At 50.5% G+C, this 22,077-nt stretch overlaps 1 protein-coding gene across 3 annotated transcripts in view; it reads left to right on the top strand.

Moving 5' to 3' along the window:
* ITPRID1 (ITPR interacting domain containing 1) overlaps positions 1-13,400 on the top strand; it is a 68,295-nt gene extending 54,895 nt beyond the window's left edge. For 2 of the 3 annotated variants that reach the window (XM_036010441.1, XM_036010438.1), the window contains exons 9-13: positions 5,347-5,429; positions 5,732-7,030; positions 11,029-11,156; positions 11,916-12,027; positions 12,498-13,400. In XM_036010441.1, the coding sequence (XP_035866334.1) occupies positions 5,347-5,429; positions 5,732-7,030; positions 11,029-11,156; positions 11,916-12,027; positions 12,498-12,803 (1,928 nt within the window). In that variant the 3' untranslated portion in view covers positions 12,804-13,400. The remainder of the gene's footprint in view (positions 1-5,346; positions 5,430-5,731; positions 7,031-11,028; positions 11,157-11,915; positions 12,028-12,497) is intronic. The other variant, XM_036010440.1, reaches the window with a different exon arrangement.
* Positions 13,401-22,077: the final 8,677 nt, after the last annotated feature.

Below are 22,077 nucleotides of genomic sequence, written 5' to 3'. Positions count from 1 at the left end.
CCCTGGGGAGACTGACGCTGAGGGGAGAGGCCTGGGGAGGACGGGAGAGCTGCCTTGCAAGGGGCTGGTCGGACTGTTTCACACTGCTCCACGGAGCACATTTGGTTCAGTGTAAAAGCATTCTCTAAAACGTATGGCATGTTCTGACTACGTAAGAGTAGATCCATGTCACCGGGAACGTTCTGGAAGGGATTCCTGCCTTGGACGGAAGGTGGCACCATCCTGGCTTCCTACGTGGGTGCCTGTGGAGTGACCTCGGCCCACTGCCAAGTGCACACAACCCACCCTGCTCCCTGTTGTCTGAACACAGCTGCTCCCCACACTCGCTGCTGCCCGGCCCCTGACGGCCGTGGAGTTGGCATGCCTCAACTGTCCAGCCGGAGATCGCTTGCTGCCACACCTCAGTGTCACTCCAGAGTTGTCATGGAACTTCCCACCATCTGGGGACAGAAGAGAGAGAAACGTGGCAAAGGGGTGGGCAAAGTAGAATGGTGAAGAAAAGATGAAGATGGTCGCCCCCAGAGAGTCTCGGGTTGAATGTTCCTTTGGCTTGACAACTCCAGCGCACCTCGCCCCCCGAAAGACTCCTGTCGTTTTCTCTGCCCTCATTCACCTCGTAATTCCAAAGGGTTCCCCCCCGCCCCCAGCCAATCGGAAGTCAGACTAAGTTGAGTGTGAAGCTGGCCAGTAGGATTCGGAAGTTTCTATTACCAGGCCAGCTCAGAAAAGCAGCCCTCGGTGGACTTTCCCTACAAGACAGCCAAGTCATTCTCACGCAGGGCCCTGGCTCCTCCGTGCTGCGCTGCCGTTGGTGCGAGGCTGCCACCTGCTGACCGTTCGGACAAAGTGCCCGAGGCGTCCGTCACCTCCTCCCAGGCAGAGAAGTTTCAGAAGGTGGGTGGGTCCTTCCCGGGACGGGTCCACCAGTGTAGGCAAGGCAACATCTAACTCTGTGAAGGGAGTCCTGTGCTGCAAAGGGGAATCTCTAGTAAATGTTAATATTAATCATTATACTCACTAATGAAATTGATACTAATAAATAATGATTGAGTAGTTAGTTAATATTAAGATGCTGCTCAGCAAAAATTTATATCTATCATTATGTCATCTTTCTACATATGCATAAGTCTTCGTGTGTATATTATTGGATAGTATTCTCACTGCAACCCCACAGGTCAAATACTGTTACCACACCCATTTCTTCCCCGTGAGAACAGACTCGGAGAGCACAGAGTGGCAGGCCCAGGATCGCCCAGCGAGTAAGTGGGAGAGTCCGACTCTGAACGCAGCAGCTCCTAGAGGTGTGAGCGGGGGACAGCAAACATTTTACGTGAAGCCTTCACTCCAAAACAGAGCTTGTCCGGAAGGTGTTAAGAATGGGGATGCGCCAGGACCCTTCAGAGCTCACGGTGCAAACTCTGCACCAAAGCATGGAGACAGACAAGAAGTTCCAAGTCTGTTTTGTCCGTCCTTCAGCAAGGTTCGGCCCTCGGGGTGAATACCTTTTGGGCCCCGCCCCCATTGGTTCCATAGCCTTGCCATCTGGCCCGCTGCTTCTGCCTGCACACTTTGTTCCCTGCACAGAGACAAAGCAGGGATGCAGGGGAGACGGGCTGTGGTGGGGCCTGAGGCACACGAGGGGGGCTTTGAACAGGAGGTTTGTGTAGAGAGAGTCTGTGGAGAGGCTCCAGCCCTTTGGATAGAACCAAAAAATGTTTGAAAGTCTGCATTGAGCTTTTGAAAGGTTTCTGTTATAATCACCATCTATTTTATGCCCATAGTTGCTATAAGTAGGCTTCTTTCTAATTCTAAAAGGATCTGAAGAGTTTTAATATTGGCTGAGTGAATTATAACCAGAGCAGTGAAGTGTTAAATGTTGCATAATATTGTAGAAATCATTGCACAATTTCCTGTTATACACAATGCATGTAAACTATGTCCTTTGACAACAAGTAAACAAGTATTCTATCCACCCAGGTTAAAGCCTGGATAAAAATGGTGCGTCACAAAGGAAAATTTTACAGGCAGTTCCTTCCATGCAAATGAACCAATTTTCTAACAGGTGTTTGGGGTTTTTTTTTTCCATCTTCTAAGTCTTTGTTATAAACCCCATGCTACCTTGTATTATTTTTGTTTAAATAGTCAAGTATCTTTTAAAAGATTTAGGTAACAAATCTTTAAAACACACCCACACAGGGTTTTTTTAATTCTTTCAGTACTTTAAAGAGGTTACTCCACTCTCTTCTGCTTGGATTATTCCGATGAGAAATCTCCTGCCTTTCTCACCTTTGTTTCTTCCGCACATCATGTGTCTTTTTTTCTCTGGTTTATTTTAAGACTTTCCTCTCGATCATTGGTGTTGGACAATTTCTTCTTGATGTGCCTGGTTACAGTTTTCTTCCTATTTCTTGTGTTCGGGGTTGGTTCACCTTCTCGAAACAAACTCTTCCTGGAATCGTTTTGTCCAGTGTGCCCTCTCTTCTTCCGGACATCCCAATCACTCATGAACTCGGCTGCTTGGAGGTGTCCCAGGCTCCCTGATGCTCTTTCGGTTTTTTAAATTCCTATTTTTGTGACCTCTGTCTTTTATTTGGGACTTGTTTCTATGGCCCTGTCTTCAGTTTCACTGCTCTTTTCTTCTGCCATTTCCAAAATGCTCTTAATCTCATCTAGTATAACTTTTACCTAAAACACTGCAGCTTTCACCTCTAGAATTGCAACCTGGGTGTATTTGAATATCTCGTAATCTCTACTTAACACATTTAATCTTTCTTCTCCTTGAATATATGGATGATAGTAATAATCAGTGTTTTCATGTTCCTGTTTGCTAATTCTCACATCTGTGTCAGTTTTAGGTTCATTTCGATTGATTGGTTTTGATTTTTCTTCTCGCTATGGGTCATATTTTCTGGATTCATTGCACACCTAGTGGTTTTCACAAGATGCCGGATATGGTGGGTTTGACCGGTGGGTGCTAGGTGTTACTGTGTTGCCATGAATACTCTTCAGCTTAGGCCTGAGACACAGTTGGGCTACTTGGAGACAGTTTGATCATTTTCGATCTTCATTTGAAGAGCTGTTAGGTGGGAACACCACTCACTTGAGGGCTGATTATTCCTCAGTCCTGAGACAAGACCCAGCTGACTTCTGTGTCCTGCCGATGCTCCGTGAAGTACGGAGCTCTGGCCTCTGGCTGGAGGGAGCAAGCACCATTCCAGGCCTGGGCGAGTGTTGGGCATTGTGTCTTCTAATCCTTCCCCAGGGCTCCTTCCCACAGTCTTCTGGGTCTTCTCCTGTGCACGAGCTGATCAGCACTCGGCTGCGTACTCAAGGGGGCCCCGCCGAGTTCTCTCTCTGTGCAGCTCTCTCCTGCCCCCTCCTGACCCTGTGAGCTGGAGCCAGCACCGTCCTTCCAGACTCTCAGTTCTGCCCCCCAACCCGGGGGTGGCCGGCCCTGCAGCAGGGCCTGCAAACGCTCTCAGGGTGACCACAGGCTCACACTCTCTGTTTTTAATGACCTGGGGTCCATTTTCCCCAAACTGTATTTTCATAGCCTTTGTCCAGTTTTTTTGTTGTTTAGGTGGCAGAGAAATCTCATTTTTGTTACTCCAGCTTGCCAGAAGCAGAGGTCTCGTTTAGGTCTATGACTCGTAAGTGTACCCTTCATTACGTGACACAAAATAACAGCTGTGTCAAAGGACATTGTGACCTCAAAACTTTGCTCAGATTTCCTTCATCCCTCTAGGCTTCAGCCATTGAAGACTGACATCCTCTGACTTGTAGCCGTTCATTTTATTTGAAGTGAATTCACGAACATGGAGTTTACAAATTTTTCATTCTACAAATCTAAGCTTCTTTCTGTCTACGTCGACCTCAGGGGGAGGCAGCTGGGATGTGGGCTGGTAGACACCACCCCCTGGAACTCCATCTCCACTTGGTCGGACACGTGGGCAGGAAAGGCCGGTCGGAGGCAGTCCTACAATGGAGGAGGCGCTGCTGCCCTTGGTAGTGGGGCTGACCTTGACCATTGGACCTGGAACACACAAGCAGAGGCTGGATTGTCCGTCTTTCCCTTTGAAGTCTTCTATAGCATCTAGTCCTTCACGCCAAGACAAATTCCCTACTTCTCCCTTAGGTCCCGGATATCCAAGCACTGCACCCACCAGCCATCAGCTCTTCCCTTCAGCCCACTCCCCAGACCCGTGCCCAGGCTTCTCCTCTCCTCCTTCTGCTGTTGGTATCATGAGGAAGCTACATTCCAACCCCCCTCTTCCCGAGACCTCCTGGTCTAGCCCATACCGTAGTGTAGCTGGACGCATTTCTCACTAAAGAAGAGGGGAAAATCCCACCATTTCATCTTTAGCCACCACCCACTTCCCCCACACCCATTAACATACCCGGCAATTTATGTAAGAGGGTACAGACAGGCTTAGAATTTCAAGATGGGCATGCTTAGAGAGTCGTTGCCTGCCTACCCACAACATTGTTCCTCCTCTGTCCCTCTCAGCCTCTCGAAATGACAGGAGCAGCACTGTCAAAGGTGAGCAGGGACTGGTGGTCATATAAGCAGAGTCCAGAGGAGGTTTGTAAGGGGCTCCCAGCCAATGTTTAGCTCAAAGAACAAGAATAAGTATGTCTTAGTCCATTTGGGCTGCTGGGTGGCTTAACAACAGAAGTTTATTTCTCAGTTCTGGATGCTGGAAGTCCAAGGTCAAGGTGCCTGCAGATTCCGTGTCTGGCAAGGGCCCGTTTCCTGGTTCACAGATGCTCACCTCTTGCTGTGTCCTCGCCTGGTGGAAGGACGGAAGGACGAGGGAGCTCTCTGGGGTGTCCTTCATAAGGGCACTAATCTCCTTAATAAGAGCCCCGACCTCATTGCCAGATAACCTCCCAAAGGGCCTGCTCCCTAATACTGCCACCTTGGGGGTTAGAATTTCAGCATATGAAATTGGGGGGGACACAAACATTCACTTACATACAGACGTATAAATTTGGGGTTCTATTGTTTATTGTTAGCGTGACAGGTAAGGCATGTGCATTTCCTTCTGGATTTCCTTCCCTCAGTAAAGACCCATTTCACAGTCACTGTTATTCTCAGAGATGTTAGTCCCTCTGCTCTGTTTCATGGTGTGCTCCTTGTATTAGGAAACCAGTGATGCAGTTTTACATGGACCCTCTGACCATCGGGGGGATGGTGAAATCCTTGGAACTGCCTCTCTCACCTCTCCTTCCCCACAGCAGGCGTTTGGAGGGTCTACGGCACGTCGGGCACTCGGGGGCTTGGAGCACCGTTGTGTCGGCCTGTTCGCACCATGCTCACCCTGGCCTCTTCCTTTCTCTCCGCAGGTGCCACAGTGAGCAGAGCCAACAGCTGCCAGTCGGACAGCAGCGGGTTCCTGGAGGAACCGCCGGAACCACCAGCCTGGCAGGTGGACGGCCACCCCGGAAGGGTAGGAACAGGGTGGGAGGAAGTACAAGCTCCCAGTGTGCTGCCGAGATCGGAAAGGGCAGTTGATGCTTAGAAGACAATGCCCCAGGCCCCCAAGGGACAGGGGACATTACACAGGGTGCCGAGAAGCTCAGCATTCCTCTGCCTTTTATTTTCTTTTAATTTTGCTAAATAAGCTGAGCCTCATGATGGTAACGATAAGGGAAAAAGAAAGCACATACTAAGTCGAGTGCCTCCCCCACCTTCCTGACGCCTTTGCCCCCTCCCTGGCTTCTTCCACAGGTGCCTCCCTTGCCTGCAGGCCAGGCCCCTGCCGAGGAGGGATGCACAGACCCAGGCGGCCAGAGCCCGAGCTTAGGGTCCGCCCAGCACTGCCAGCGAGACTCGGAGGAGTCCAGCTCCAAGAGTGGGGCGAGTACGTCCTTTTCCAGCCAAGACTGGAGTGTCTTAGAGGACAAGTCCCCAGAACCGGAGGTGGAGAAGGAGTCTCAGCCCGAGGCCATGGGGGTGCAGCCAGGACTGTCCACCTCAGACGTGGCCCTGAGCTGGGCCACCGCTGGAGGAGAGCGCCCAGGGAAAGACAGCCACCAGAGGCAGCCCCCACCCATGCCCCACACTCAGCATGAGGCCAACATTGGCAGGACTCCCCGCCGGGGTGATTGTCCCCTGGAGTTCCTGGTGACCGAAGGGGACGATGGGTTTCTGAGGCTCGAGGGAGCCAGGGAGGTGCACGTGCAAAGCCCCCCCTGGGAGCCTCACACGTCTCCGGGAACGGATGGTGCTCCGGACAAGTCCCTGCCCGCCGGCTCCGAGGCCCCGAGAGGAGCAGGAAGCAGTGACACCTGTCCTGACTTCAGCCACCGCTCCCAGACACGAGGAAGTCCGCCACCGTCTGTCCCCAAGAACGGCGCAGTCAGGACCTCTGCAGTGGCCCTTAGTCACACATCTGAAAAGGCCGTACCCCACGTAAATACTCTGCCTGGGGGTGCTGCTCCCCAAGCAATGCCAAGGTGTGGGGCTTTGGGTCAGATACCACCCTGGGCAGAACCTGAGCTGGGAGCCCTTCCTCCCGACGCTGACTCAGATGCCGCCGGCTCCGAGTCTGTGACAGTGCAGCTGTCCTCCAGTCTGCTGTCAGCTGCCCAGAGTGCTGTGGCCTGGGGGACTCACTCTGGAAGAACAAGTTCAGAATGCACTGTGGGGGACCCTGTAACCACGACACGACCAGTTCTGGGGACAGGAGCCAGACAGTTCAATGACGTTTCTGTTCAGACTTGTGAATGGGAGCCCAGGTCCTGGCACTGCTGTTCAGTGCCAAGGAACAAGGCCCAGCCCCTCACCAAATCCGTCTCCCTAGACACCGGCTTCCCCAGTAGCTGCCCGGCGTGCATCTGCTGGGCCGCACCTGCCCACTGCCGGGACTGCTGTCACCACCATCCCCACTGCCACTGGGCGGGACTGAGCTCCGGCCCGGTGTCCTCAGCCTGCAGGCATGGCCTGTGCTCTCAGGGTCACTTGGAGACCCAGTGCATGAAGACCTTGGAAGTCCTTCGGGACACCGCAGTGGGGGAGCTGTGCTCTGTGAGTATGATCTCTGCAAAGGGGGTGTGGTGGGGGGGTGGCACAGATGAGGCAACAGACTGCAAAGGGGTGCCGTTTGGGCTGCCTTCTCCACACAAGCTCTTGGGCACACCTTCCCGTTGCAAGTCGCAAGTGGTGTTTGTGGAGCGCTTTGTGGTTTACGGTCTTTTCTCACAAATGTCTGCTTCTTTTACGCTTCCTGGTACCTTGTGAGTTAAGGAAGGCAAATTTCATTTTCAATTCCTGTTGAACAGAGGGCTGTAGAACCTTACATAAATCCCTGTGGGAGGTTATAAACTTGGCTGCATTGGAACCTCAGCTACAATGCAGTCAAACTAACCCACTCTCTGTCTCACCGTCCCTTAGCTGTGTAGTCTCGCACAAGCCACCCAGGGTCTGTGAGCCAGGCTCTGAGTAGCCCCCACAGTGTGGCGAGATCTGGCCACCCGAGAGTCGCCCCTCCTGAGCTGACTCTGCGACCTGTGGCACTTCGAGGGAGGTGAGGGCTTCCGCGGCCCAGCCCAGACTCGTGTGTGAGGCTTAAAGGAACAGGAGTTTGGATGAGCATGCATACCACCATCCCGTGTCTGCTAATACCTGGTCCCCCATCAGCTTAGCCCTCCCATTCTTACAATTGGCAATTATACCAAAAAATGATATTTTTATGTCAAACTGATTTAGCACTATATGCCTGCTGCAATTTATACTACGTTGGGTTTTACTAGAAGACGAGGTATTTCTCTTTCTTTAAATCCAAGGAACCAGAAACATACACTCAAAGGAAACAACCAGAACACACACACACGTGCATATTTGTGCTCCTGTGCGCACACACACACAGAGGCAGAAAAGCAAGTGAAAGTAAGGCATTTCACCCACCCGTGCAAGAGGGCACTTAACTAAACGAAAGAATAGACTCAGAAACAGAGAGAAAGAGCATCCACGGTGAGCAAACCTGGGTCTGCAGGCCCGAAAAACATCCTGGAGAAAACCAGCTCCAAGTTAGCTTCTGGGTGCTAGCGAAGGATATAAAAGTTCATAATTAATGAGAAAATTATCCAGAAAACAGGTCTTGGACCAAGTGGAGATTACAGGCAGAGATTGATGCCATCTCTTGACAGCAGTGGGAGTTCCAAGCAGATGCCGAAATTAAAAGTGTTTTAGGTTAAAAGCTCAGGAAACCATCACCGCCGCACCCCCTCACGTGGCAGCAGGTACCAGTGCAGAGAGAGACACACTCGGCTGGTCAATGCCATTTCCATGGTCGTGGGAGTCCCCTGAGACCATGGTTTACCGGCATAATTAAATTTTTGCGCATAAGTGAATTCTTCACAATGATTTGTTCATTTAAAAATTTTCCAGAAAAGAAGATGTATCATAAATTAGATTTTTTGGTATTAAGAAATTCTTTTGATAAAGTTTATGATTTAGATGTAAAGAAAAAAGAAAGCACACACTGTGTAGCCGGTTCAGAAGTTCATTGTTTCTCAGTGGCGTGGCTCTGGCCATTGAACTGGGCTAGTGGTGTGAGCCAGTAGAGCAGACCTTGTGTGATGTTGTGTTACAACGCAGCTCTTACAATGCAAAAAAGAGTTGAGAACAGTATCCTCTTTTATTCATTCATTCATTCATTCATTCATTCCTTTGCTGAAGGTTTTCTTTTTTCTGGAACTCCTTCAATGCTTGTTCTCGAGTCCAGATGTATGTTCAGTGTTCCCAAATGGCCAGGAGGTGGCAGTGTGTCAGAATTTTCCAAGCCACTCCCTTGACAGGGAGCCCCAGGCCAGGTATCTCAGCCCCTACCCGACCTTCCAAGTACAAAACCTAAAATAACTAGAAGAAACAGACCATTCAGTCATGACGATGTTAAGCCTACTTGAGCAGCCTATGTCCATGTCCCTGGTCTCGCTGGCCGTGGAAAGTTGTCCGATGTAGGAATCTGCAAGGACCACACATCGGCCCCCGCCAAAGGGACAAGTAACTTCTCCGGGCGGCCAGCCACACTGCAGCCCCCGCTGTGACTAGAGAGAAGAATGACCCGGCACGCTTGGGTTTGAAATCCAACTGCCACGTTCTGACCTCGGACAATGTGGTTAACCATTCCGGGTCACGGTACTTTATCTCGAAAAGAAGTCCTTCACGGTCTCTAAGATCTTGTGTGGCCTCAAGAGCCATAATTGTCACCTTTTTAAAAAGATTTTATTTATTTATTTTTAGAGAGGGAGGGGAGGGAGAAAGAGAAAAAAAAGCATCAATATGCGGTTGCTAGGGGCCGTGGCCTGCAACCCAGGCATGTGCCCTGACTGGGAATCGAACCTGCGACACTTTGGTTCGCAGCCCGCGCTCAATCCACTGAGCTACGCCAGCCAGGTAATTGTCACCTTTCAGACACTCTTGCCAACACCGAGAATGCCTCAGACACGCCTCTAGTGAACTCAGGTGCACTCACACGGAAGCAAAAGTAACTAGGGAGCTTTGCTATACAAATGTGTTGTTCGACATAAAAATTAGAGGATAGAATCAAAACCGAACTCTCTAATAAGCAAAATGATGGAAAGCTTTCAATAGAAAAAAACAGCATTCCTAGGAAAATAACTTTTATTATAATTCCAGTTTTAAAAAAAATACACCATCAGGCTGCTGGGATCTTGGCCATGTGGTTTTGAGGAGAAGGGTAAGAAATCTGGGGCTTCTTCAAAGCAGGGCTGGGAGGAATTCACATAGCTGTAAGACTGGTTTCCATGGAAAGAAGAGGAAAAGGTTGAAAAGAGGCCTGCCTGAGAAATCGGTCTCCTTTCAGGAGCTCTCCACTAGCATCTCCTCGCTCCCCCGTGTGCAAGGAATGCTGGGGAATGTAGTCTTTTTACTTAGACACATGGCTGTCCCTAATCTACTAGAGTTTGCTAATAGGAATGAAGGGGAGAAAGATAGCGGGTAGGCAACTAGCAGCCTCTGCCTCACCAATCAGAAAGGGGGTCCGAACCCATGGGCCTGGGTTTGGAGCGAGCATTAGGCTCCAGCCAGCTTTTCTGTCACTTGGTCAGATGGGTAGGGATGATGGGCGTTTGGTTGATGGGTCCGTTCAGAGCATGGTCCAACCCGGGCTGGAGAAGGAGATGCCCGGTAAGAACTCAGCAGATCAGCAGAGTGCCTGACAAATGGGCAGGGCTTGGTGGCTGAAAGAAGATATTTAGATAAGGAAACCAAAGCACACAGGGAAAGTAAGGTTTTTTTGTTTTTTTTTAAAGATTTTATTTATTTATTTTTAGAGAGAGAAGGGAGGGAGGGAGAGGGAGAGACAGAGAGAGAAACATCAATGTGCGGTTGCTGGGGGTTATGGCCTGCAACCCAGGAATGTACCCTGGCTGGGAATCGAACCTGGGACACTTTGGGAAAGTAAGGTTTAACGAGCGATTCTGTCAGGAGTGGTGCAGAGCAGGCCTGGGAGGGTGGTTCAGTCCCTGGTTCCAGTTCGTGGCGAGACGGGGTGCCTAGCCGTGCCTGCCTTCCTGTGGGCGGGCTTGTTAGCTGGCTGGAGGTGACCCCGGATTTCACCAGGGACTGCGGTTAAGCCAGGCTAAGACTAATAAAAAGTGTTCCTAGAAGACTTTCTCTGAATAAACATAACCATCTGAACAGATGTGTTCAGTGCTACTGAGGTGCAGAGGGAGGCGGTACCCAGCAACAGTTAAACAGGGTGGACTCAACTTCTCTAACCACCCGCCCGCCCTCTGGCCATTTCCCCCACCCTTACCTCCAGCCACCCCTCCCCTAGACTGTCTTCCCTCCCAGCAACTTCCACCGCCCTCCTGTCCCAGCCAGTGCTGCCTGCAGTGGCTTGGAGAGGCCCGAGGCTGGGCTTTCCCCGTTCTCTTCCCCACACATTAGCAGGACGGCAAAGCGGGAGACCGGACACAGGTGGGACAGCAGGCTCCAGCGTGGCAAACGGGCAGCGAATCAGAAGGGCGGCCTTCTGAGCTCTTTCTGATGGTTCTCAGGGCACAGCCCCCGAGATGGAAGCCATGCAGACGCTCTGCCGGTGTTTCCGGGAGCATTTGGAGGAAACGGAACAGCACCTTACAGGACAGCAGGCCCGCTTTTCCAGGGACATGTCCGAAGAGGAAAGGTAATTACACGTTCCTTTGAGGGAGCCGTAAGGGTGAGTTCCAGCCCACACACACCTGAAGCCAGGAAAGGTGATCAGGGCGGGACAGAGGAGCACCCGGGAGCCACTGGCCAGCTTTGCCCCAGTTTTCGTGTTCTTGTTTTCTCGGTGGGAGTCTTTGAGAGCCATTGGCTGGACAGCCACATGAACGCTTGAAGGCCAGGGCCCTCTGAGGTCAGAGGTGGGCCGTAGCTGGGTAGAAGCTATGCCAGGACTGGAAGAAGTCCTAGCTAGCAGGGTATCTTTAATCAATGAGACGGTCTCATGCAAGTACAAATGGTGGGTTTACGAGAGTTAGACAACCTGTGTTACTTTCACATAGATTAAAAGTACACAACCCAAAAGGAGATTGGCAGTCGCCTGAGGTTGGGGGTGGGACCAAGGATCACTTGTGAAGAGCCACGAAGGTTCTTATTGGGAAGGTAGGAGTGTTCCGAATCTGGGTGGTAACAGTTGCACAGCTTAATAAACTCACTAAAAATCATTGCATTGCACTCAACATCAACTTCATGATGTGCAAGTCACTCTGCAACAGAGTTGTCCACAAAGAGAAACCCTGCCCTGGTAATACCCCTGTGTCTGCAACCGCTACCCACGAAGAAGGGGCCACTGTCTTGCAAGGACTGTCCAAGGAGTGACCTCCATTTTGAGAGGAGCAGTGGAAGGCGGCCCTTGGGTGGAGGCGACGGTGAAATCGGACTTTCTATTGTTTACCGGCAGGAAGGAGGCGGAGCACCTGCGAACCTTACGCAGAGCCCTGCGGCAGCAGGTGGAGGAGCTGGAGTTCCAGCTAGGAGACCGCGCTCGGCAAATCAGAGGAGGGATCCTGTTGGTATGGGGCGGGGGGCGTGGGGGCGTGGGGTGGGACTGCGTGCCGCCCACAGTAGTGGGGTGCACTCAGCGGGAAACCGGAGTCTGCAGTCATTTCAGATTCCAGGGCTGTGCGCCAGCCCCTTCATTTTAAATGTAAAGAAGCTGAAGTCCAGAGAAGTGCATGGGCTTGCTCGTGGCCGCGTGGCTAGCCAATGGTGATTCAGGATTAGAACTCAGGTCACCTGACCCCCGCCCGTGCCAGTCTTCCTCCCTGCCCCGTAAACAGTGTTATAGCCCACTTTCCAAATGAGAACAAGAGACACAGCTCTGGGCTGAACGTGGGCTAAGTCATGGCCAGCACCTGCCGCCAGCCCACAGGCCCACGCTGGCGAACTGCCCACCCGTCCACACCCTTTCCCCACGTCTGAGTTAGCTGTCTGCTGCGTAGAAGGTAAGTCGTCACTCTTTTTGTTGTCGTTTTCCTTTTAGCAGCTGGAGCTCCTCACAGGAGAACCCCCTGAAAACAGAGCAAATCTGCACCAACACGACTGGACAGAGGACAGGAGGGGCCAGATCCCACGTGCCCAGGCCCACCCAGCCTTGTTCCCTGGGGCTGCCTTCCCTGTGGATGCCGGCCGGCAGGCTTCCTGCCCGCGGGCAAGCCACGGGGCGGCCTGCCCTCCACTGGCCCCAGAGGGCCGCCCGGGGATGTCTCCTCTAGCTCGGGAAGAGTCGGGTGCAGCCCTTTTGCCCCAGCGTCCTGCTGGGGACACGGAGGCGGGTGTCTGCCTCTGAGTCGGAGTGGGCTTGCTGGCCTTCCAGCAAACGCAAGAGCACCACGTTCCAGCCGGGGAAGGAGCTCTACATTTCCCCACCGAGACTTGTGTCTCCTAGCCTTTCATCGGCTATTTTTTAAAATATTCTACTGCCTGGCTAAACCTGGGAGGAACTCGGGATATTCTAATTCTCCTTCATTCCAGTAAGGGAGACCTACTGTGTGCCTGGCAGAGAGAATGTGTGGTGGCCAGCACAGGGACAGCTGGTCCTCTCTTCTCGTCGCTACCTTCTGTGACTAGAAGCAAAACGTGGTATAATGGAACCGACTTTGCCTCAGGCTAATTGCTATAAACAAGAGTTAAGCTCCTGTGACATTTAATCAATGCTATAATGAAGCAACGTTGGAAAAAAGACACGTTACTCGAGGATCTGCTGTACACCTCCGAGTAGGTATGGTGGGCAGTCCTCGCCCTGCTCCAATCTGCACTCCTCTCGGGGAGAGAATGGAAACTGTAAACGTAAATACGTATGAACTGAAAACCTGGGTGAAAGTGCTTTGGAGGAGATGACGGCGTTTATGAAAGAGACAGGCAGCCAGGAGTCAGATTCAGGCCGGGGGATTGGGAGGGCCTGGCGGGGGGGTGTGACGACAGGGGACCCAGGCACAGGGGCCTGTCGGAAGCATCCTCAAAGCACCAACCGTGGGCCAGTGGGCCTCCCGTGCTTGGGACAGAGCTGTGAACAGACAGACGGGGTTTCTGCTCACAAAGAATTGGATGAAGAATGAGAAGCAACAAATAGTTCCAACCCTGACCAGTGCCGCGGTGAGGACGAGCATGTGGTGTGGGGTGAGAAGGGTGTGCGCGGGTCAGGCTAGCCAGGGCCGGCCTTGCTGAGGCAGGTGAGGGAGGCAGAGGAAGCCGTGTGGAATTCTGGGGAAAGAACCGTTTTTAAAGCAGAGGGGATGAGAGTTTCAGGCCCTGAGGCAGAAACAGTGAGCAGGGCAGAGGGCCTGAGTGATGGGGGAGTGGAGGGACAGGAGTCCGAGAGGTGGGCCGCGGGGCTGGCTGGAGGCTGGGAGCCAGGACCCTTGCGGAATGGAGAGCCGCTGCAGTTTCACACAGGGCTGTCACGTGATCTGATCTGCGTGAAGAAGTCACGCAGACGGCCTTGCGGAAAACTCACAGCTGGGGACTTCCAGCTGGGCGGGACTTCCAGCTGGGCGGGGCTCCCAGCAGGCGGGCCACTGGTATGACCGCTGAGGCCAGTAGCAGGGCTGTGGACTTGCCTCCCCTCACCTGGGGAGCCTCCGGAGGCCCCTCCTGCCCAGTGAGCACAGAAGGGCGCACACACCAGCTGGATGCGCTTGCAGGCTCTACAGACTCCGAAACACAAAGGAACGGGGAATAAATGAAGGATGAAATAGTCAGGAAATTGCGTGGAAGCTTCCAATTTGTACAGAAAGGTGGGCAAGTGGAGGTCATTGCTAACAAGTAAACTAAGAAGCTATTTCTTTAAAAATGGCCCATTACCAGAACCGCCTCCTCACTGGTCCCCACCCTCCTCGCCATTGGGAAACCTGCTCATAGGAGCCCTCTGACCCTTCGGACCCGTGCACGGTTTCCGTGTCGACGGGACTTCCTCGGGATGTGGACATTGCCCTCCCGGCCTCCGCCCTCCTTTCTCTCTCTCCACGTCATCTTCCTCAGTAGACATGCACGCTGCAGGCTCTGTCCCCCATCCCCAGCTCTCTTCAGAATTCCTGCCCTGCACCATCCTCTTCCTACAAGACACTTGTTTCAGAAAACAATTCCCAGCTTCCCATGTAATCCGAACAAATGCAGAGCTGCGAGTGGTGTTTTGATGTCCTTTGAAATTCAGAATGGTGATAGGTTTCCTTTCTTCTAGTCCCAACGCACTCTTACTCACTCTTGTATCTTTCACAACACCTGATGACAGTATCTTGCTCGTAGTCACTTCTCTGTAAATGTTTGTAGAAATAAAGAGAACTGCTTTGTTTTGTATAAAACATTGCTCTGGGATTTGTCTTCCTTTGCACTCCGAGTGAGACACGTGTACATCTCTGTGTGAGAAGTCCTAGCCCACCACGTCACACACCATTCTCTTCATAAAGACATGTGAGGGACTGAATTGTGTCCCCCCACCCACCACAAAAAAGGTTGTGTCTTGAAGCCTTAAGCCCCAGTGTAAGAGCATTGGAAGATACGGTGTTTAAGGAGATAATTAAGGTTGTGTGGTCACAAAGGTGGGGTCCTAATCCAACAAGACAGGTGTCTTTATAGGAAGAGCGAGAGACACAGGAGACCTGTCCCTTCGCCTGAGCACACGGGAAAGACTGTGGGAAGACACAGGGAACAGGGAGCCGTCTACGAGCCAGGGAGAGCGTCCCACCAGAAACTGACCATGACAGCACCTTGCTCTTGGACTTGTAGCCTCTAGAACTCTGCAAAAGCAAATCTCTATTGTTTGAGCCACCCAGCCAGTGATATTTTCTTATGGCAGCCCAGGCAGACTCACAGGTTTAGATTCCATGAAGTGGGGTGCTGCTGTAACAAATCATCTAAAACCATGAGAGTGAGTGCCTTTGCATCTGGGTGAGGGGTAGGGGCTACGAGAGTTTTGAGGTGTGTGTTTTCTTTAGAGCAGGCTTTCACATTTTTTCCTGACAGTGTTCCAAGCCGTTTAGTCTTGTTCTTTCTTACATAACAATTCCTTCGATTTATCTCTCTCATCTTGCATTTTACTACGAGCAATAGGAGAAACCAGGCTACACCTTCAGCACTGCTCAGAACTCTTAGTTAAATATTCATTTTTATGGCTTGCATGTTCCACCTTCCACAAAACAGTAGAACACAATTCAAGCAAGTTCGTTGCCGCTTTATAACAAGGATAGCGCTTCCTGCAGTTCCCGGTAGCGTACTCCTCCTTTCTGCCTGAGGCCCCACTAGACTCGCTTCCAATGTTCATATTTCTACTGGCATTCTGCTCCCAGTGGTACATGCATCCTCTAAGACAATAGAAGCTTTCTTTCCAGCCCCCCTCTCTGCTTCCTGAGCACTCACCAGAATTGCCTTGAACATCCAGGGCTGGGCAAAAGTAGGTTTACGGTTGTTCATACAGAAAATAATACATTAATGAACAATGGTAATACAAGAATAAACTCTGTGTTTCATGCACTCACAACTGTATGCCTGCTGCTGCCCCACTCTGTATTTCTACCAGCAGTAACATCAAGGCAATCTAAGCTTCTTCTAACGTGCACCTAAAGAGAGTGACTTTGCTCAAGGTCATGTCCGCTTTCTCAGGACAACCTGCGTCTAATGACTGGTTGCGATGAGGGTGTGTAAACCAAGCCCCCTCATCTCAACTTGGGGCAGCTCTCAAGAGCCACTGGCTTCTGGGGTCCCCCTGGGGTAACCTAAGGCCTTCCTTGTGACTACAGCCCAACCCTGCCCTCTGCCAGCCCCGCTTCCTTCTCTCCTCTCCCAGATGGTGTTGCCAAGGGGACTCCTTAATAAACTCTAAATCCGAATTTCAGAATCTGCTTCCTTGGAAATCTAACCTGTGAAACTATTGAAGTTTGAGTTTTCTCAGAAGTAGACCCTGAAACAAGAACAAGTTCAAGACTTTTGAGAAGTGATCCCTAACAACACCAGCAAGGTGATGGGAGAGAGGGAGAGGGGAGGGATGAAACTCAGTGATGTGCACATTACTGAGCAAGTTCACCACCATGGGCACACAGAAGTTGATTCCATGGGGGAAATCTGAGTCACAGTGGAGAACAGGCTTCAGAGCTATCCCGTCCAAGGGACGTGGGGCTGGGCTCTGTTCATCAGTTCCCGTCAGTCCTTGGCTGAGAGCTGCCCCAGGAGCACTAATCAGCTCCCCAGTCTCATCAGAGAGCTCTCTGTGCCTGAAGAACAGGGTTCCGCCCTCAGTCAAGGCGCTGTAGGGAGTGGCAGTGGGAAATTTCATCAGAGTGGGGAAGTAAGTGCTCAGAGAGATATAATAACTAAAAACTTTAAATTGTCCAAATATACCAACAAACTGTTGCAGGTTATATTCGTGTTTCTGCCTATTGCTAATGTCTATTGCAATAGCTTCTCTACCCACTGGGATATAACTTGTAATACTCAAGTCACACACAATCTCCTCTTGAAACTTTACCTCGTTCCCTCTTTTTACCTCTGTAGAGACAAGTACCTTTTCCTTTGTGTCTCCAGTGTACCCTACAGTGGCTCCATCCTCGACTCCAGTGTCTACATGGCACTGAATTGCTCACGTTTCTACCTTCCCCTTGTCTTCAAAGTATCCTTCTTGAAGGGAGAGGTTCAGTCTTTACCTTTCTCGAATCGGTCATACATGGTTGGGACATTTGGTGAAAAAAAAAAGTATTTTAAAATATCAAACCTGATCTCATGACAAAACTGAGTGGTATTTGCACTGGGTACGGAAAACTGCATTGACAATATTTTTCTTTCAATGCTTTAAAAATGTTATTCCACCTTTGTTTTGTTTTGATTTTTTTGTTTCATCTCCATGGTTTCTGATGAGAAATCTTCCATCCTTTGAGTCATCGGTCCCTTCTGTGTAATATGTTGTTTTTCTCTGGTCTTTTCAAGATGTTTGCTTTGTTTTCTATTCTTTGATCTCAATGAGTCAGAGCATGTTTTCTGTAAATTCATGCTACTTGAAGTTTGCTGAACTTCTAGCGTCGGAAAATACATGTCCTTTCTCAGATCTGGGAAGTTTTCAGCCATAATTTCCTCAAATAATATATCTCTGCACTGATTTCTCCCCCTCCCCTTCCAGGGCTGTGATAACACTGATGTAAACACAGGTGGTACTGTCCCACAGTTCTTTGAGGTTCTGTTCATTTTTTTTATCAAAATCTCTTTCCTTCTATATTTTCCTGGTTGGATCATTTTTATTGATCTACCTTTAAGTGTATTGACCTTTTTCTTTCTCATCACCATTCTGCTTTTTGAAGTCTTCCAGTGGACTTTTTATTTCTGTTATTGTATCTATCAGTTCAAAATTTCCCATTTAGTTCTTGGGTATACCTTCCATTCCTTTGCTGAAAAAGCCTACCTTTGAGTTCATTTCAGCAGTGTTCACCTTTGCTTCATGGGTAATTATTATAAGAGGTGCTTTAACATCTTCGATCAAGTCCCACATCTGGGTCATCTTGAAATTTGCATACATTGATTACTTTTCCCCTTAAAGGTGTGACATTTTTCTGGTTCTGTGTATGTTGAGTATTTTGGATCATATCCCAGACATTTTGGTATTATACTATAAGATTCCTTGTTCTGTTAAAAGTTTTCTGGGGAATGTGGATTTTCTGTTTCTTTATTCATTTGCTTACTTCAGTAGGCAATCAACCAGGTCAGGCTTAGACCACAGTCCCGACCCACCTGCAGGCCATGGTTCCAGTGTCCATTCAGTGGTCACAGCCTTTCTGTACCGCCTGGCCTGCCCTGTGCACGCACCATCCGGGGCTCAGAGTGAGACTTGAGTGACAGTCTAGCCTGTTCAGTTCTCAGCGCCTTAGTATGTTGCTTATGGTCGAGTTCTATGCATTATAGCTCGTGACAAGGCCAACACTTTATGTGCAGAGTGAAAGGGTCCCTTTCTCTAGATAACTCCTTTATGTGAATCCCCCCACCTTCTCTGACTCCTATGGGTTTTTTTCCCCCATGGCTCTGCCTAGAAGAACATGCTTTTAGTACCCATGCGCAGTAATGAACTTCCTGAAACTGGTCTGCCCCTGGGAAAAGAAACTGCTGGAGCCACTACACCCGATGCCTCCTTCCCTGCCACGGGCGTGCCCCGTCCTCGGGCGTGCCCAAGCAGGGAGGGCTCAGGGGAGCTGAAGATCCCGTTTCCCATCGGCTCCTTTCCCGACTCCCTGGCCTAAGAAAGAGGATTTTTCTTGTAGCTTTTTCTGTTCCACAGTTTCAGGATTCAGGCTGCCCTAGAATCTAAGCCAGGGAACATGGGAGGGAAGAAGCTCAGCTTTGACAGCTGGCTCTTCGAGTTTTTTATTCTCTTCCCCGGTTGTCTTGCTGTTACACAATTTGAAGAGTCTTCAGATAGTTGCTTTGCTTATTCTGTTCAGGACCTTTAGTTGTAATCAGTGGAGAAGATAGGGAGGAGCTCTTACTCTGGCTTAATCGGAACTGACATTTGCCATCCTGAATGATTTTAATATTCTCTTATTATAGCAAAAAATGCTACCACTTGTTTTATGTGTAAGTCACACAGAAAAACAACAAACATTTGTGGTAAACATCCTCATCCCCCTTTTAAAGATGAGGAAACAGAGACTTACACAGCCTAAGCGGATTGCTCAGTGCATGGAAATGCAGGCGTGAGCCGAGGCCGGAGCCGAACTTGGAGTCGCCCTGCCGCCCGGGCACGCCAGCTCTGTCACGCAGCCCAAGTGGGGCCCGAGCCACAGGCGCTCCAGTGACACGTGAGGATCAGACTGTTGTCTTCCTGGAGGCCTGTGTTTTCCCAGCTTTCAGCATTGATTAGGTCAAGTTGAAAGATGTACTTATGCACGAGGCAGGTTGAGATTTAATATTGCTTTGTGTTGGTTATGGGGCAGGTGTTTGTTTAAAGGAAGTGGAAACAGGTGTGTGGGCCTGATTCAATTACAGGATGGAGGGGAACACGCTGATCCATGGCCATTTTCAAGGAGAGATGCTGATTGTGCTAATTAATCATTTGTCTGTCAGGACATAATAGAAAATGATGTTCCAGTTACCACTGGTACGGAACACGGACGCATGGGCCTGGCTCCCTGGCAACCAGATGCAACCGCTCGTGATGACAGCAATTGAGATGCAGTGCCCGCGTCCTCCTGGATCACCCTGTCTGAGAGCACGCGAAGGGAAGGTGTTTCATAAACTCTTGCCAGCAGTACGGGACGTCATCCAACAGGAATTGTCTCTCGAAGGAACCGGTCCTTCAAAGAGATTAATTGAGTCCTTTTAGGTCACCAAGGCGTCCCAGCGATGCGGCTGCACGGAATGTTTTCCCACGCTGTGCATCGCAGCACTGGCTCTCCCTCCCCTGACCAGGACGTTTATGCTCGTAGCGGAGCATCATGGTGACACTGTACTTAATGCTTTCATTTGTCCACTTGCCACCGATAGCCAGAGTGTCCTTTTAAAAACACAAATCAGGTATGTTGCACTCCTGCATAAGAGTTCCCAGTGACTCTTCAGTACATTTATAATTAAACCCCAGGATCCGTACCAAGATCTGCAAAGCTCTGCACAGCTCCCCCGCACACTTCTGGGACCCCGTTTCGTACCCCCTTCTCCCTCCGTCTCTTACTGTGAGTCCATTTCGTGGATCTTGCGAACTCCTGAACACATACGTGAAGGGCATTTTGACTTCAGGGGCGTTATTGGTGCTGTTCCCTCTTTGCATTTGCTGTTCCACGGCCCCCAAACAATCTCACAGCCAGTACGTTCTTCGTTCAGATCTCCGTTCAGATGCCACCTCTGCAGAAAGGCCTCCCTTGCCAACCCCACACTAAGCAGGGCTTCTCCCTACACACACCTCTGTGTACTTTCCACCCACGGACCCTACCTCGCTGTCTCCAGCGCACTTGTTACGTGGGTTGTTATCGTTCTATTTGTCTTTTTGCTCAGCGGCTGTCTGCCTCACTAGAACACATGCTTTGTGGGGAAGAGACTTACCTGTCGTCTCTCCACATGTTATCCTCAGGCCTAAAACAGAGAAGAATTTGATGAGTGAATGGACAAGAGAATTAATTCACTAATTAATTAATATATCAACACTAATAAACACTGGCTACACGTAACTAAGACACAGTCTAATCCATCAGGGAATTTTTAGTTTGGGGAGGAAAACACATGTCACCAGTTGTCTGTCCATGCTCCTCCTTTGTTCATGCCTTTCAAACAACCCTCGCACAGTGAGTTTTTTGAGCCTGAGAGCATCGCTGTCACCAGGCAGTGGAGACACTGAGGAGAAATTATTAGGGCAACGTGGCAAGGCTTTAATGAAGTTAATGCAACCCCGGCAACAGTGTCCTTGCTTCTGCTGCAGGGTTCCGTCCCCTTGTAAATTAGAGGAGTTGTCTCTTGCCTGCAGGGAAGCCGGCCACAGCAGACCATGTATTTTCTAATCTCACAGGCACAAGAAGTCCAGAGTGATCCCGTCTGTGGAGTCGGAACTCAGATGGGTGGGTGTCCGGGACTGGGCAGGAGGCAGGGGAACGCACGTGACCGCTGATGACAGCACAGGATTCCTTTCGGGGGTGGGGGGGGGGGTGAGGAATATCTGGAAAGGAGATTATGGGGATGACTGCACAATTCTAAAAATGTGCTCAAAACCATTACATTGCTCGCTTTAATTGCACTGTGTGTAAATTATGTCTCATGAAGTGTTTCAGGAAAACAAGGCAAGCTAGCGAACACCTGAGGTGGGGCGGGGGGCGTCTCCTGAGAGCCAGGGGCAGGTGCCTCGCCTGAGCTGGGAGTGAATCCGCCCAGCGAGAAGCCGGGGCTGCAGCCAGCGCAGGGGGGAGAAGTGCACGGGCCTCGGGTCTGATCGGGCCTGTTGAGCCGTGGCCGGGAGCTGGCTGCCATGTTGGACGTAGTGAGAAGCCGTTGGCGGGTTTGAAGCAGGACGGTGACAAGACGTGGTGCGTGTTGACACCCTGTGAGGAGACGATTCTGGCTGCCTCATGTGCGTGCTTGAGTCAGGACGCGTGACAGGGAGCAGGGGGACCTGCGGTAGCAATCTGGGCAGCGCTCGCAACCGTAGTAGATTCATTTTCTTCTCCTTTCCTCTCTTCCCTCCTCTTCTCCGAAGTGCCAGAAACCAAGGTCACTTTGTACTGAGCAGAACGGCTCTCACGAATTGTCCCAGAAAAGGACACTAGCCAAAATATTGGAACCCCTGTTAACCTCTAGTACCTCAAACGAGCCGCACGTCACTGGCCACAAGAGAACAATCTAATAATAATGAAAAATTTAGACCAGTCTTACATAATTAGTCCTTATAGAGACGGTATTCTCCCGATTTAGCATCAAAACCTGCTTTTCACTCCAAATAGCACCGTCAAAGCGAAACAGAGGCTGCCTCCTTTGTCTGTGACAACTCCGTGCTGGCTTCCCAGCTCACAGCAACCAAACGATCTCCCTCCATCCCAAACAAACCACAGTCTTCCGGGCTATATGGGGAAAAAGAACAATAAGGCGTCTGTAGAAAAACAGCCTTTGCATTC

This window comes from Phyllostomus discolor, chromosome 10 (assembly GCF_004126475.2).
Source record: "Phyllostomus discolor isolate MPI-MPIP mPhyDis1 chromosome 10, mPhyDis1.pri.v3, whole genome shotgun sequence".
Lineage (NCBI taxonomy): Eukaryota > Metazoa > Chordata > Mammalia > Chiroptera > Phyllostomidae > Phyllostomus > Phyllostomus discolor.
The sequence above is the reverse complement of the archived record's forward strand: the minus strand, read 5'-3'. Positions and strand labels throughout refer to the sequence as shown.